We start from the raw sequence: 16962 nt of genomic DNA, 5'->3' as shown, positions 1-16962 counted from the left end.
TTAACATGTGGATTGGTGCCTGCTTGATACCAATCTCCCTGTGTGAGAAGCCTACAGAAGCTGCCCCCTACTATATTTGGAATCTACTCTAAGAAACAAGGAAACTGCCCTTTATTCTACTCTTGACAGGCTGTTATACATTTTATGACGGCTGTAGAAACTCACCAGACTCCTTGCTAGTTTTCTGTTGTCAAACATTACATTAATTGTTGTCAAACATTACATTGTATTATTACATTTATATACTTCCCTAATAACAAGGCAGCAGGAGACGACGGTATCCCAGCTGAACTGTTTAAAATATTGTGAGATGATGCTGTCAAGATGATGCATGCCATATGCCAGCAAATTTGGAAAACACAAGAATGGCCATCAGACTGGAAAAAATCAACTTATATCCCCATACCAAAAAAGGGAAACACTAAAGAATGTTCAAACTATCGGACAGTGGCACTTATTTCACATGCCAGCAAGGTAATGCTCAAGATCCTGCAAGGTAGACACCAGCAATTCATGGAGCGAGATGCCAGATGTACACGCTGGGTTTAGAAAAGGCAGAGGAACTAGAGACCAAATTGCCAATATCCGCTGGATAATGGAGAAAGCCAGGGAGTTCCAGAAAAACATCTATTTCTGTTTTATTGACTATTCTAAAGCCTTTGACTGTGTGGATCATAACAAACTGAGGCAAGTTCTTGGTGGTATGGGGATACCAAGTCATCTTGTCTGCCTCCTGAGGAATCTGTATAACGAACAAGTAGCAACGGTAAGAACAGACCACGGAACAATGGACTGGTTTAAGATTGGGAAAGGAGTATGGCAGGGCTGTATACTCTCACCTTACCTATTCAACTTGTATGCAGAACACATCATGCGACGTGCTGGGCTTGATGAATCCAAGGCTGGAGTTAAAATTGCAGGAAGAAACATTAACAATCTCAGATATGTAGATGACACCACTTTGATGGCTGAAAGCGAGGAGGAGCTGAGGAGCCTTATGACAAAGGTGAAAGAAGAAAGTGCAAAAGCTGGGTTGCAGTTAAACCTCAAAAAAACCAAGATTATGGCAACCAGCTTGATTGATAACTGGCTAATAGAGGGAGGAAACGTGGAGGCAGTGACAGACTTTGTATTTCTGGGCACAAAGATTACTGCAGATGCTGACTGCAGCCAAGAAATCAGAAGACGTTTACTTCTTGGGAGGAGAGCAATGACAAATCTTGATAAAATAGTTAAGAGCAGAGACACCACACTGACAACAAAGGTCCGCATAGTTAAAGCAATGGTATTCCCCATAGTAACCTATGGCTGCGAGAGCTGGACCTTAAGGAAAGCTGAGCGAAGGAAGATAGATGCTTTTGAACTGTGGTGTTGGAGGAAAATTCTGAGAGTGCCTTGGACTGCAAGAAGATCAAACCAGTCCATACTCCAGGAAATAAAGCCAGACTGCTCACTTGAGGGAATGGTATTAAAGGCAAAACTGAAGTACTTTGGCCACATAATGAGAAGACAGGATATCCTGGAGAAGAGGCTGATGCTAGGGAAAGTGGAAGGCAAAAGGAAGAGGGGCCGACCAAGGGCAAGATGGATGGATGATATTCTGGAGGTGATGGACTTGACCTTGGGGGAGCTAGGGGTGGCAACGGCCGACAGAAAGCTCTGGCGTGGGCTGGTCCATGAAGTCACGAAGAGCCGGAAGCGACTGAATGAATAAACAACAACAACTTCCCTATTGCAGAAACTCACTACAGAGGCATAAACATTGTTAAGGCAGCAAGCAACAATAATCACATCTAAAATCAGTTGAGAGTGAGCTTAAAATTTAACATTTTGAAATGCCTGGTCACAGGAACAAATTTGATTTTGAGCCAAAAAGGAAACAAAGGCGGTGCCCATCGTAGCTCTTCGGGGAGGCCATTCCAAGGTCAGGATGCCACCCCAGAAAAGGCTCTCTCCTTGGTCAAATTCATAACCTACTTCTCCCCATAGTGGTACTCAGTGGCTCCATGTAGGTAAATCAGTAAGAATTCTAGCAGATGGATTCTGTACCAGTTGCAGCTTCTGAACCATTTTCAACACAGTGCTTTACAGTTGTTCATCCTGGAGGTTATCAGAGCATGGATCACCATAGCTAGGCTATCCCTAGCCAGGAAAGGTTGCAGGTGGCGAACCAGCCAAAGCTGGTAAAAAGTGCTCCAAGCATACTTAGGCTTCTAGTGGTAATATTGGAGTACAACACACAACACACACACCAGCTTCGTTTTTACTCCTTCGGGTTGGGTGGGGGGAATACAGCCCTATTGAGAACAGGCTGAATGCCAACTTCCCAGGCCTCGCCTCGTTCAGGACTCAGCTTCAGTTTATTGGGTCTCATCCATCTGAATACCAAGTACAGGCAGCATACACAAGATGTTCAGTTGTAGTCAAGGCTTAATCTGCCTTGAGTCTTCAGGATAAAGTGGGATAAAAATTGAAACAAAGAGGAGAGGCTTCAGCAAAATACAAGGGAGCGGAGTGCTACTGGTTCTCCCCTGTGGTGAATACCCACAGGCCCATGTAAGTGTATTTCTTACACTTCTGCTAAAGATGAAAAGAGAAGTTCAGTATCTCAGTTCTCTCTTTCAGTCACAGAAACTGAGCTAGACCTATGGTTTATCTCAGGATTGTTCATGTAAATGACACACAGGGGATCCCGTGAACAGGCAGGGACGACCCTGGGATGATCCTGGGATAAACCGTAGGTCTAGCTAAGGCCATAATGTAAGGTTGCCCTGTCGTTGGCTTCAAAAGAAAGCTTGAGAGAGTCTTCTATGTATCAAGGGCAGGAAAAATGATCTAGAGAAATAGTACAGTACAGAGGGGAGACATTTTGGGTAGGAAGGCAGGTCTCTTTCAGTTAACTCAAGTGAGAAGGGATCCCAGTGAAAATACTCCGGGAAGGAAATAAACAGGTTGGCAGGGTTTGTTTTTAAAGTTTTTTCAGAGGCACGACAGTGGTTTGAATTCAAGAGAAGAAAACAGGCAATGATGAAATAGCAATGAGTAAGCATCGTACAAGGAGAGCATTTAGAAACTGGTGTGCAGCCTCAAAGTACCTGGAAGAAGAAATGTACAAATTAAGGCTCACTCCAGAAAGCAGGAAGGAAGGTCCCATGCAGGACCACTTTTCAGGCCAGGCAGTGCTAACTTCTTTCCCCACCCCAAGAATATCATTTTAAAAAGAGAGAGAGAGGCAATACTGACAAACAACATGAAAAATGACCTATGAGTTGTTTTTAAAAGGATATTACTGGCCAGACAGAATAATTTGAGATTATTAAAAAAAAATTGCACTATTCTGTTCTCCCATGTGTTAAACTTCAAATTGTCTTTCATCTACATCTTTGTTCCAAAATGCTTTGGGCACAAGGGCTACTGCTTGGGAGGTGCCCGAATCTTGCACAGTTGGCTAATGCCTGTGATTTACCCTCAAAACACAAGAATTGCCGTCCGCTCTCCGCTCAGCTTTTCTGGAGCATCCAGACAATGGCATTGTCAAACTGTTGCAGTCCAGTCTTTTCTCTATTACCTCTCATGTTTCTTCACACCTGATCTCTGAAAACTGTTTAACAGTGAAATGCAATTGCAGCACTAGTCTGGTGTGGGCAGGCAAAGTACAATGGAGGCTTTCAAGACCTTTTGTCTTTAAATTAGGCCCAGGGCCAAATCCATCTGCCACTCTGGGGTTCCCCAGCTGCCCACGTCATCTTCCTCTGGCCCCACTCCCCTTTCTAGTGGTGGTTGGTGGTTTCCTGGCTTTTGTGAATGTTTCCCCCCATTCTCAAAGGTTGAAAGCCTTGCAAAACAGGCTGGTATTTTTGGTATCTCCCCCCTTCCCCCTTTTGCCTTCGGCCCTGCTGGCCCACCACTGGAACGCAAATTGGATTCAGCCCTTCCTCTTTGCAGATTATACCCATTTTATTGCTTCCTATTGATCACTATTTGATTGCACCTTGAATAGCTTCTTTCAGTTGCACCATTGTCAAGTGTTTGTTCCAGTAGGGACAATTGATATTGATTTCTTCATCTTTTTTTTATAGCAAAATATTGCTATTTCAGGATAGGAGCAATTGAGAGAGACTATTCAAGGGGCAATAAGTAACCCCCCAGCAGTGATCAACAGGAGGCAATGAAAGCAAAAGAAGCTGCAAGTAGAAGGGGCCTTTCTTGGAGAGGGCTTAATTCTGAGTGCACTTTGGAAGAGTAGCAGCAGTTAGCAGGAACTGAACCTCTAAGTCCTGGGAAATGGGCTGTTAACAGAATGGTCCCCGACCATCCTCACCCACTTCGGCCACCACTGCTGCTGGGAAGAGCCAGGAGACACAGACGACCTTACTGCCCAGTGGGAGGTGCTGCAAAATCATGGGGGGGAGGGGCGGTGAACTGTGTTCTCCTCTGGTCACTGAAGAACCTTTAAAGAGCAGCAGAGGGCGCACAAGAGCTGCTTCAGTCACCACAGCTGCCACCTTATTTATTTATGCTTAAATGTATTTATTGTGTGTCAATTTCTTCTATTGTAGCTCTCATGGAGACCAGAAAGATAGGAGGAGGATGATAATAATAATAATAATAATAATAATAATAATAATAATAATAATAATAATAATAATAATAATAATAATGAAGAAAATTAAAATTTTTGGCCATGAGGAAGGGAATTGCTGGATAACATAGCACCATATAAAATACTGTGAGAAACTCCCTTTTAATTCCACCTCCTCCATAGCGCTATTACGGTAGTCTGCAGATTTCTCATTGTCTCTGATTTACAGTGATTCCAGGTATGTGCTTGGATGCCACATGCCAGGCTCTTTCCTCTCCCATTCAGTACCACTTGCAGTGAGGACTGGCAGTTCTTCCTCAGCCATGGCCATTTTCCTGTGTCAGCTGGCCTGGGCACGGCCATTTACAGTGGGATCACATCGCAGGCAGCGAATGGTGGGACGTGGCCTTACATCGAGTAATGTTGCATTGGGGCAAAAGGAGATGGCTGGAGCAAGTGGAACAATGAAAGGGTAGACAGCTGAACTTTTAGCCCTTTGTAAATGGGAGATCAGAGGGCCCAAGTGGGATCTCTGTGAAAGCCTTCCTGAGCATGTGCCAGATTATCTAACTAACTAAATAAGTTGGCATTGGCCTGGCTCTTGACCAAGCGGCTCTCTGTTTTTCTAGTTGTGTCTTCAAAGGATATTCAGCCAAACTGCTGCACAGACCTAGCCACTATGTTAGTTTGTCATTGGGATGTGGACTCTTTCACCAACTGCACCACGGAATACCGGATCCGTTACAGCACAGATGTTTTACCGTAAGTGCCCAGCAAGGCTGTGTGTCATGCTGAAGTGTGTTACTGCATCTATATCTGTCCTCTTCTGCATTGGGGTGAAGCATGTGGGGGAACAGGTATAAATAGAAAACCTCTCCATCCTGGGGACAGTGGACTAGGGCTGGGAGCCAGCCTTTCAGTCTGCTAACAGAAGACCTGCAGAATGCTTCTGAGGTGGCCATACAGTCTCCTCATTTCTCTTACACCCTGGAAAAATGAATTTTCCTGGAAGGAGTAGTCAGTCCAGACCTTTCCCAGGAAGGGAATGAGACTTGTCCCTGAGCATCTTGCACTGGTGATGCTCTCCCCGCCCTCAGCTCCTGAACTTACCAATAGAGGAGGTCAACAATATGGCAACATCAAGGTCAGGAAGCAAAGCTCAAATTTGTCGTGCAGATTTCCAGGAATTTGCAAGTATAACCATTGGTGGACTGTTGCTCTTGAAGATTATGTTGAGCTTTCCACACTGACAGTAAGAAATGCAGAATTCAAAATGGTTCTGGCTCTTGTTTGGGCCAATTATGGTGGTCAGTGAGTTTTGAAAGTGCACAGATTCCTTCCTGCTCTGGATCCTCATGATGCTGGCCACTTTCCCAGCATCATGAGGGTCCAGGGCAGAGTGTACTTGGAACCAGTGTGGAGACCCATCTTCATCTGAGCTGATACAATGCAGAACTCAGCTGAGTGTTGCATTCTACAAACATACCTTCTAAGACCATGACTAGACCAGGCCTATATCCTAGGATTGTCCCGGGATCTTCCCTGTGCATCCAAATGCCACACAGGGGATCCTGGGAGCAGGCAGGGAAGACCCATCCATTTGCCTGGGATAATTCTTAGGTCTAGCTAAGGCCTATGTCTTGTCCTTGTTCTAGGCTATCTTTGGAGTGTATTCCTGAGAATGAGAGTGGCCCAGGTGCTGCCTCCAGGTGTACTTGCATCATTGTAGGAGAGGTGTTTGAATCCACCACATATAAGTTAGTACTGGAAAGGATACAGATCCGGAACAGGACAGAGATCCGGAACAGGACAGTGATGTGGAACAAAACAGTGGAAGCAGACGATATTGGTGAGTCATCCTTTGGTCTTCCTGGGAATCTTTAATCCAACTGTGGGGCACCTCTGAAGAGCAATGAGTTGTCTCCTCAGCATTGATTTCAGGTAGAAGGAAACAGGAGCTGAGAGGGGAGGTGTTTCTGCATAATTAACATATTCCATAGAAGAAGGGGGAGAGCATTGGACTCATTGACACCAATAGGTGCATTAGTAAGAAACATCCCTCAGTCCATTCACTGGGCCTACTTCTGTAGTAGTTCCTTGCCGAAAAACAACGAAGAGTCCTTTGTTGAAGGACAAAGATTTATTGTGACAGAAGCTTTTACTGAGTAAAGCCTGCTTCAGCTACATGGAGTGTTATCCTCATTTTGACAGGATGGATATAGAAAGGGAGAATTGCAAACAGCAGAGCCAAATGGAGCCACTTTGGGAACTAATGATGACAGACTGTTCTTGCATTTTATGGTGTTTTGGCCCCGCTGCTTGCACTCTTCCTCCCCTCCCCCCGGTAGACCCATCTTTTGCTGCACCCACCAGAGGAAGTGGTCTCTAGTCCATGAAAGCATCTGCCACCAATCAAGATGTTCAGAAATTTTGAAGCCTTGGGAAAAAAACTGAAAACTTGGGGGGAAATGGAAAAATATGCAGTGGAACAGCCCAAGCTGGTGCCTTCAGCTCCTATCAACCCTAGGCAGCATGACCAATGGTCAGGAATGCTAAGAGTTGTAGTCCAAAATAACTAGGGTCACCAGCTTGGGGAAGGCTCCTTTAGATTTGTTCATAAAATTATCATTAAAATTAAAAAATTCTAAAAGAAAACTTGTAATTATTGCAAACTCTAGTTTTACAGTTATTATAATAAATATGAAGGTTTTATGAGCTAAGCAAGTTCTATCTAACATGAATAGTAACTGCAACATCTGTGTCATCCTAGAAGCTAGAAGATGCAGGGAAAACAGGAAGTCTGGTGTGGGAAGTCTGAGTGTGGGAAGTTTAGGGAAATTCCTAAGCCTCTTCCTGTTTGTGGGCTGAAGTTTAGAGAAATCTGGTCTGAAGGAAAAGCTATTGAGATTTTATTTAGCTGGGAAAGACTCTCACCTATTAGGAATGGGAAGCAACAGTATTTAATTTAAGAACCTTTAAGTAATCTGAACCTATGTCATTTTATTATACATTGCAAATAATGTCCATTAATAAGCATCTTAATTTTTGCTCAGTGTTGAAGATTGTTATGGTGTCAATCCCATGCCTATGCCATAGCAACCAGGCTCCTGAGTTACTTTTATACTAATGGCAGCATTTAAAAGTTTCATAATACAAACAGCATTCTCTCACAGGAACTTTATTAAAAACTGTTCCGTGAGTTCCATAGACCCAATTCTCAAAGGTTTTTTGGGTTTTTTTAGGAATATTGGTGTGATAACCCACCTGCTGCTCTGTTGTATCTGGTGGCATAACCTGCACTGTTACTTTCACATGTGGGTTTTAGATTAGAACTACATTAATTGACTGCTACAGCATCTACAAGAAAAAGGGAGAAACGTCTCAGAATGCTATAGACAAATTTATTGTAAAAAAGCTCAACACATTTCGGCCTCTTGTTTTCTGTTAGGCCTGAACAAACAAATGAGACAACACAGAACTAAAATCATTTCCATTGAAAAAGCCCATTGCAAGCACGGACTGTCCATACTTATAAACAATAAAACAATATTACATCTAATGAGTTCATAGGGCACATTGCAAGTAAGGCCTGTGCATATATTTAGTATAAAACAATTAAAATATTAGGTACTTGTACCTATGTGCAGAAATTATTTACAACAGGTTGTCTTATGTCTATACACTGGTAACTAGATGGGATGAGCTGAAGGCTATATTTTGTATTAGCTCAGGTCCGTGAATAATATTTATAACAATTGTTTGATATATAATAAATTTCTATGCAACTTATTTAGTTTGGCTTTTTTAGTTTGGTTGAGTTAGTAAATTGTTTCATTAGAATAAATGGAAAATTGTGTTAATAAGAACAGTATTTTAAATTAGAGCTTTGTGATAACCACATTTTTTGTTTTACCTGAAAAGCCTATACCTCCCAACATGCCTTGGCGGAGCAGCCGTCTAAACTTCAAAAACAATCAGGACACACAACACCCTTTCTACCAGCTAAAAAAGATGCAATCCTAAAAATATACCCAGCATTGCCCAGATCCACCATCTTAAAGTAGTAGGCTGGTGCTAGGTCTGTGAGTTAACCTTTAAACAACTTAAATTCATTCGCCCCCCCTTACCCTCATAACAACCTTGCAAGGTGAGGTAACTTTAAAACAAATTAAATTAGTTTCTTCTCTCTCTCTCTCTCTCTCTCCCCCAACACCTAGCCAGGGCCGTCTTGCAGGTGTTGTCCAGGGGGTTGGACTCGATGGCCGTATAGGCCCCTTCCAACTCTACTATTCTATGATTCTATGATTTTCCTTGACCCCACAGAAAACAAAAACTACAACTCGCAGCATGCCTTCTGCCCAGAGGCAGGGCTACAAAAGAAGAGTACAGACAGGTGGAGCAGAAGTGCCGAAATGGCGTCAGGAAGGCTAAAGCTGAGAATGAGCTGAGATTAGCGAGGGATGCTAAAAGCAATAAAAAGGCTTTCTTCAGATACGTGAGTAGTAAAAGACAGAGGAAAGAAATGGTGGTTCAACTGCTTAATAAGGATGGCAAATTGATAACAGATGACAAAGAAAAGGCTAAAGTGCTCAATTCCTACTTTGACTCAGTCTTCTCCCAAAAGTGGGTCTATGACCCCCCTGGAAAAAGTGAAGTAGAAGTTGAGGGGGCAGGATTGCAGTTTGAGATTGTTAAACAAATAGTTAAGGGTTCAGGTAACCTCCCTTGTGGACTGTGGGAATACTGTGGACGTCATATATCTTGACTTCAGCAAAGCTTTTGACAAAGTGCCCCATAGTATTCTGATTAACAAACTACCTAAAAATGGGCTAGATGGAACAACTATTAGGTGGATTCACAGTTGGCTACACTATCGGACTCAAAGAGTACTTATAAATGGAACCTTCTCAAACTGGGGAGAGGCAACGAGTGGGGTACCGCAGGGCTCAGTCCTGGGCCCAGTGCTCTTCAACATTTTTATTAATGATTTGGACGAGGAGGTGCATGGAACGCTTATCAAATTTGCAGATGACACCAAATTGCGTGGGATAGCTAATACCCTGGAAGACAGAAACAAACTTCAAAGCGATTTTGATAGGCTGGAGTGCTGGGCTGAAAACAACAGAATGAAATTTAATAGTGATAAATGCCAAGTTCTACATTCATTAAATAGAAACCAAATGCACAGTTACAAGATGGGGGATCCTTGGCTCAGCAATACTACAAACGAGAAGGATCTTGGAATTGTTGTAGATCGCAAGCTGAATAGGAGCCAACAGTGCGATATGGCTGCAAGAAAGGCAAATGCTATTTTGGGCTGCATTAATAGAAGTATAGCTTCCAAATCACGTGAGGTACTGGTTCCTCTATATTCAGCCCTTGTTAGGCCTCATCTAGAGTATTGCATCCAGTTCTGGGCTCCACAATTCAAGAAGGACGCAGACAAGCTGGAGGGTGTTCAGAGGAGGGCAACCAGGATGATCAGGGGTCTGGAAACAAAGCCCTATGAAGAGAGACTGAAAGAACTGGGCATGTTTAGCCTGGAGAAGAGAAGATTGAGGGGACACATGATAGCACTCTTCAAATACTTAAAAGGTTGTCACACAGAGGAGGGCCAGGATCTATTCTCGATCCTCCCAGAGTGCTGCTGGACATCAGGAAAAACTTCCTGACTATTAGAGCAGTACGACAATGGAATCAGTTACCTAGGGAGGTTGTTGGCTCTCCCACACTGGAGGCATTCAAGAGGAAGCTGGACAACCATCTGTCAGGGATGCTTTAGGGTGGATTCCTGCATTGAGCAGGGGGTTGGACTCGATGGCCTTATAGGCCCCTTCCAACTCTGCTATTCTATGATTCTATGACGGCTCCCACAGCCTGATAAATCTTCACCCCCGCCCAAGTATATTGAAGTAGAAGAGTGAATGGAGGAATGACTGACAGCTGAGGCTAGAATGGAATGGTGGGCGGAGTTAGTGGCAATTGGGGAAAGTCAGTTAGCGGGGGCCGAGTTAGGACTGAGAGATAGTGATACCAATATTACACCTCCCAGTATGCCTTTGGCATTCCTCAGGTGCCCATGTCCTCTGAGAGTGGTTTCCCCCTCTTGTGGCTGATGCTGCTCCTTGACACAGCAATGAGAACTAACATCGCCAAGAAGTGGAGATAAGCGGCTGTCACTGGACGCGCACAACTCCAGCCAAGTCCTGCTGGGACTGCCTCAGCCCTTACTTCTCACCCACAAAGTGCTCCATCAGGATCCTGTACTGAATGGCCAGGACTGGGCCGGGCACTTGTCCCACTTCATCAAGCCTGTTTCTGGGCATGCGCAGAGTGCTTCCCTTTTCTCCTTCCCTCCCTCCCTCTTAAGGGTGAACGCTGCACGTGTGCTTCTGAGAAAACCGATATCAGGATGGGGTGCCTTGGAGAATGTCCAGAGTTCGGCCTCTCAAAGACATGCTGTTGTATGTAGTTACGGTTTTAAAACCACACATGGCAGGTGGGAGGAGGCACCGCAAATGGATGCAGCCCATTTATGTGGGTTGTTTCCTTTTATGTAGAATTGGGTTGACTGCTTGAGACTGACCTTAGGAATCACAGTGGCCTCCAAAGGCCAGTAAGTCTGGCCTCCCACCACAGGCATGCTGGGAGTTCCATCCAAGGCATGCTGGGAATTGTAGGCGTAAACCTAGGTTTTTTATTAAATTCTTTAAAAATACTTAAAACCCAAAAATTCATATTTTTAGATTTTTTCTGATTCATGTACACAAAGACCTGTCTGGGTGAACAGCATTAGGAAAGGAAAGGAAAGGAAAGGAAAGGAACCTCTCATGTAAGCACTTGAGTCATTGCTGACTCCTAGAGGTACGCCTGCTTTCGCTGACGTTTTCTTGGCAGACTTTGTAACGGGGTGGTTTGCCATTGCCTTCCCCAGTCGCAGTTACCTTTCCCCTAGCTAGCTGGGTACTTATTTTACCGACTTCAGAAGGATGGAAGGCTGAGTCAACCTGAGCCAGCTGCCTGAGAACCAGCTTCTGCTGGGATTGAACTTAGGCCATGGGGAGAGTTTCGGCTACAGTAACTGCCGCTTACCACTCTCCGCCACACAAGACTCTCGAACAGCATTAAGGGAGTACCATATGTGGAAGTGGGTAAACATTTCAGGACATACATGACACACACATATTTTCCACTTTATAGGTAGAGATACCATTGGACACGTTTTTTCTTTGAGTTTCTTACAAGTGTTGCCATGGCGGGGCAATTTACTCAAGGTCTTCTCGTATCTGGACTAATCTACAAACACCAGGGAATGTCTCAAAACTTCCAGGCAGTTACAGGACTGCTAAAAATTCTAACTCCTTATTTAGCCCCTGTGGAGATTGTTAGGGGAAAACCTCCCATACGGGCAGTTTGTAAGACTCAGGAGTAACTAACCCAATGATACCTGTGTTCAGACAGGAATCTTGCACATTGTCCAAACAACTGAGAGACAGGCTACACGGCAAGAATAATTTACCAAGGCAGATAAAAAAACAACCACAAGCTGATCTTTTGAGAGAACAGAAAAATTTATTTCTGTTAAATAAATCATGACACGGTGTAATATGTCATGTGTTGTTGTTCATCTGAGGTTGTATTTACCTAATTTTTAGACCTGCTAAGGAACAGATGATTGTTATTATGTCTTGATATGTAAAATCATACAATTCCAAGAGGGTGTACTTTCTTTTTCACACGACTGTATGCTGGTCAGGAGTGATTTCAGTGAGCACAGGGAATGCCCACCTAACATTTTAGCAGGTGCAGCCATGCCTAGGGGCCATCACCCATGTGGACATTGTAGCTGTTGCAAATACAAATCTAACACCACCACATTAAAAAAACATGGCCTTCAGCTCATCCAATCTAGTCGCCAATGTATAGACACAGGACAACCTGTTGTAAATAATTTCTGCAGACATTGGTACAAGTATCTAATATTTTAACTGTTTTATATTAAATATACGCACAGGCCTTACTTGCAATGTGCCCTACGAACTCTTTAGATCTAATATTGTTTTACTGTTTGTAAGTACGTACAGAAATTTTACATCTCGAATCTTTCTATAGAAAGTTTTATTACATGTTTTTTTAGAAATCATTTGGGGGAGTAATGGCTCAGTAGCAATGTATAAATACCTTCTCTTAAATGTTGTGTTCATCATTGTAAAAGAAAATATTTCATAACCCAAAGTTGTTCAATTCTTCCAATTTTTTTTCGAATTTCAATACTTTTATTAGTTTCTACAAAAGCAAAACACATGAGGAAAAGGGAAAGAGGGAAACAATACAAAATACAGAATACATAACATCACATACAATACATCACATACAATACATCTGATAAAAACACATATACATAAGGCTATACTCCATTTGAAGCGATCTTCATGTCAGACGTAGACTATCAATTATTACTTTTTAGCCAGCTCAGAATTACATAAAAAAGAAAAAACCTCAAAAAGCAATCACAAATTATGTATAGAATCCACATACAAACAAATCGTTCTTTTGCAATTCTTGTATATACTCTATAAAAGTTTCCAGTCCATTGCAAATGAAGTTGTTCATTTTTCTCTTACTAACGCCGCTAATTGTTGAATGCCGTTCAAAAGAGGAATGTTAGAGAAGTGCGACAATGGAACCAGTTACCTAGGGAGGTTGTGGACTCTCCCACACTAGAGGCATTCAAGAGGTAGCTGGACAAGCATCTGTCGGGGATGCTTTAGGGTGGATTCCTGCACTGAGCAAGGGGTTGGATAGGCCCCTTCCAACTCTACTATTCTATGATTCTGTGAATTTCACCATCTCCGCCAACTCCAACACCTTCAGAAGCCATTCTTCTTTTGGTGGTACTTGGGTGTTTTTTTTCAGTATCGTGCATATAATAGTCTGAGCGCTGTTGTCGTACGTTGAAATAACTTCTTTTTCTTTTAGTTGATCATCGATAAGTCCAAGCAAAAATACTTCTGGTTTCATTTTTATATTTATCTTTAAAAAAATTGCATTAATGAGTGGATTTTAACCCAAAAAGTTTTTGCTTTTTTACACGACCACCACATGTGGTAAAAGGTTCCTTCTTGTTCTTCACATTTCCAACAGTCTCCCAAACAACCCCTATACATTTTCGCTAGCTTTGAAGGAGACATATACCATCTATACATCATCTTATAAAAATTCTCCTTAAGTCTAGTACTTAATGTATATTTTAAACCTTTTGTCCACATGTTTTTCCATAGTTCCATTGGGATCGTATACCCAAAATTATTTCCCCATTTTACCAAACGATCTTTTGTTTGTTCCTTCTCTGTCTCCAGGTTTATATACCTTGGAAATAACATGTTCTTCGTTAGTACATAGTGCTTATTCAAACAATGACTTTGTTTGCTCAAATGCCCCTTCTTTTATGTCACTTTTCCATAATCTGTAAGTAAGAAAACCATTGGCATATATGGCCCTCTTTTAACAACACTTCTCTTGTTTTTATTTAAAATCTCCTTGGGACATCTCCGAGACATCCCTGTACTTAAACCATTTATGTCCACTAGACAACTCTCTTCTGTAAAAGGTCCTGGGCCAAAACCCACATTGGTATTTTCTGACATAATGTCAATGTATATTTCTTCCATACATTCAAAATTGTACGTCTGACAAAATGACTATTAAAATCCACATTGACCTTAGCTTTCTCATACCACAAATATCCATGCCACCCAAATCTTATATCATGTCCCTCCAACTCTAATACTCGTCTATTCACCAACACGACCCACTCTTTCATCCACACCAAGCAACAGGCAGAGCAATACAATTTCAGACCTGGTAATCCCAGACCTCCTTTCTTTGGCATCTTGTAAAACTTTAATTTTTACCCTCGGCTTTTTCCCTTGCCAAATAAATCTAGATTTATCTCTCTGCCATTGCTTGAATGGTGCATCCCCTTTTACAATAAGCACTGTTTGGAACAGAAATAACATTCTTGGCAATACATTCATTTTTATCATGGCAATTCTTCCCAAAAGAGACAATCACACTTTATCCCATTTAGCTAGGTCATTTTTAACATCATTCCAAACCTTGACATAATTATTAGCAAATAACATACAATTCGTATTTGTCAGTACAACTCCTAAATATTTTACCTTTTCCTCAATTTTAAAACCTATCTTCTATGTCAGTTTTCTTTGTTCTTGTATTTCCATGTTCTTAGTTAGTATTTTCGTTTTCTGCTTGTTGACCCTGAAGCCTGCTACTATTCCAAACTCTTTCAACTTACTCATCAGAGTCTCAATTCCTTTTAGAGGGTCTTCCAGTGTAATAACCAGATCATCTGCAAAAGCCCTCAGTTTATAGGTCTCTTTTTTAATCTTTATTCCACTAATTCGCTCGTCTTATATCTCGATTCAGGACTTCCAACACCAAAATAAATAATAAAGGTGACAAAGGGCAGCCCTGTCTTGTCCCTCTTTGTACGTCACATGAACTTGTAAGGTCTCCATTAACAATAATATGCGCTTTCTGGAGGTTATAGATTGACTTCACCCATTTGATGAAATTCTCTCCAAAGTCAGCTTATTCCAAAATCTTAAACAGGAAGTTCCAATTAAGAGGCTTTTTCTGCATCTACAAATATCAGTGCTGCTTGTTTTTCAGGATGCTTTTCCAGATATTCCACTATATTAAGCACCACTCTGACATTATCTCTCATATGGCTTTTTGGTAAAAAGCTACTTTGATCTTCATGATCAAAGCTTTTCACTGTCTAGCTCCTTCCTATCTCTCCTCTCTCATCTCACACTATTGCCCAGCTCGTGCTCTTCGCTCCTCTGATGCCATGTTTCTCGCCTGCCCAAGGGTCTCTACTTCCCTTGCTCGGCTTCGTCCATTTTCTTCTGCTGCCCCTTATGCCTGGAACGCTCTTCCAGAACATTTGAGAACTACAAGTTCAACCTCAGCTTTTAAAGCTCAGCTAAAAACTTTTCTTTTTCCTAAAGCTTTTAAATCTTGATTTTGTTCTGACTTTATACTGTTAGTTTTACCCTACCCTGTGCCTGTTTACCCTACCCTGTGCCTGTTTGCATTCTCTTCCCCTCCTTATTGTTTTATTATGATTTTATTAGAATGTAAGCCTATGCGGCAGGGTCTTGCTATTTACTGTTTTACTCTGTACAGCACCATGTACATTGATGGTGCTATATAAATAAATAATAATAATAATAATAATAATAATAATAATAATAATAATGAATAAAGCCTTGTAGTACCTTCGTTTATAATCATTGTTAAGTAACTATATTGGTCTGTAATTCTTAGTCATGGTTGTGTCTTGTCCTTTTTTTGGTATAAGCATTATATATGCAGTCTGGGATCTTCCCCCTCATCAGTATAGAATTCCATTGTCGCTTGTAATGGTTGCAGCAATTCCTCCTCACATTTCTTATAGTAGAGGCCAGAGAGCCCATCTGGTCCCGGAGATTTACCAAGTTTGATCTTTTTTATTTTCTCCACTATTTCACATATCGTTATAGGTTCGTTCAATCTTTTTTTTTGTTCTGTCATTATTCTTGGTAGATTTTGTTTTCTTAAATATTTATCCATCAACTCTGTTGAACTCTCCTGTCTTTTATAAAGACTTGTATAATAGTTATGGAAAGCTTTCTGGATGGCCTTGGCCTGTGTAAGTTCTACTCCACTATCTTTTATTTTAGCTGTCATTTTCTTTTCTCAACTTGTAGGCTAACCATTTTCCTGGTTTATTTGCTAACTCAAATTCTCTCTGTTTCACATAGTTTAGCTTTATTTGCATTTCTCTTGTTACTAACATAGATAGTTGTTGCTGTAGCATTTTAATTTGTTGCAAAGTATTCTTCTTTCCTGGATCCTGCTTTAATTGTTCTCTTTTTTTAATCTCCTCCAATATCTTCTGTGTCTTTCCTCTCTTTTCTTTTTGAGTTGGCGATTCTGTTGGATAAATTGTCTCCTCACAAATTCTTTACTGACATCCAAAACCATTCTCATCTCCATTCCTTTATCCATATTCAGTTCAAAGTATTATTTTAATTTCTTCTTTATTTTATGAACTATATTATTATCATGTAATAACATTTCATTAATTCTCCGTCTGAATGTGTTTCTTTCTCTTCTACAGTTCATTGATATCGGGTTATGATCTGAAAAAGATTTAGGTAGTATCTCTATTTTCTTGACATTGGTGAAAAATTCTCTGGTTGTCAAAATCTTATCAATTCTTGAGTGGGACTTATGCCTTTCTGAGAAAAAGGTATATTCTTTAGATGAGCCATTTCGTAATCTCCACACATCCACCAGCCCCAAATTGT

At 41.6% G+C, this 16962-nt stretch overlaps 2 protein-coding genes across 2 annotated transcripts in view; both read left to right on the top strand.

Moving 5' to 3' along the window:
* Positions 1-16962, top strand: part of KDM8 (lysine demethylase 8) — a 402374-nt gene that overhangs the window by 54809 nt on the left and 330603 nt on the right. The gene's annotated exons all lie outside the window — the stretch shown is intronic.
* Positions 1-16962, top strand: part of IL4R (interleukin 4 receptor) — a 68446-nt gene that overhangs the window by 3071 nt on the left and 48413 nt on the right. Inside the window, exons 3-4 of the mRNA XM_063143411.1 lie at positions 5212-5344; positions 6238-6431. Coding sequence (XP_062999481.1) covers positions 5212-5344; positions 6238-6431 — 327 coding nt within the window. The remainder of the gene's footprint in view (positions 1-5211; positions 5345-6237; positions 6432-16962) is intronic.

This window comes from Elgaria multicarinata, chromosome 17, assembly GCF_023053635.1.
Source record: "Elgaria multicarinata webbii isolate HBS135686 ecotype San Diego chromosome 17, rElgMul1.1.pri, whole genome shotgun sequence".
Classification (NCBI taxonomy): Eukaryota; Metazoa; Chordata; class Lepidosauria; order Squamata; family Anguidae; genus Elgaria; species Elgaria multicarinata.
This window is presented reverse-complemented; position numbering and strand designations above follow the sequence as displayed.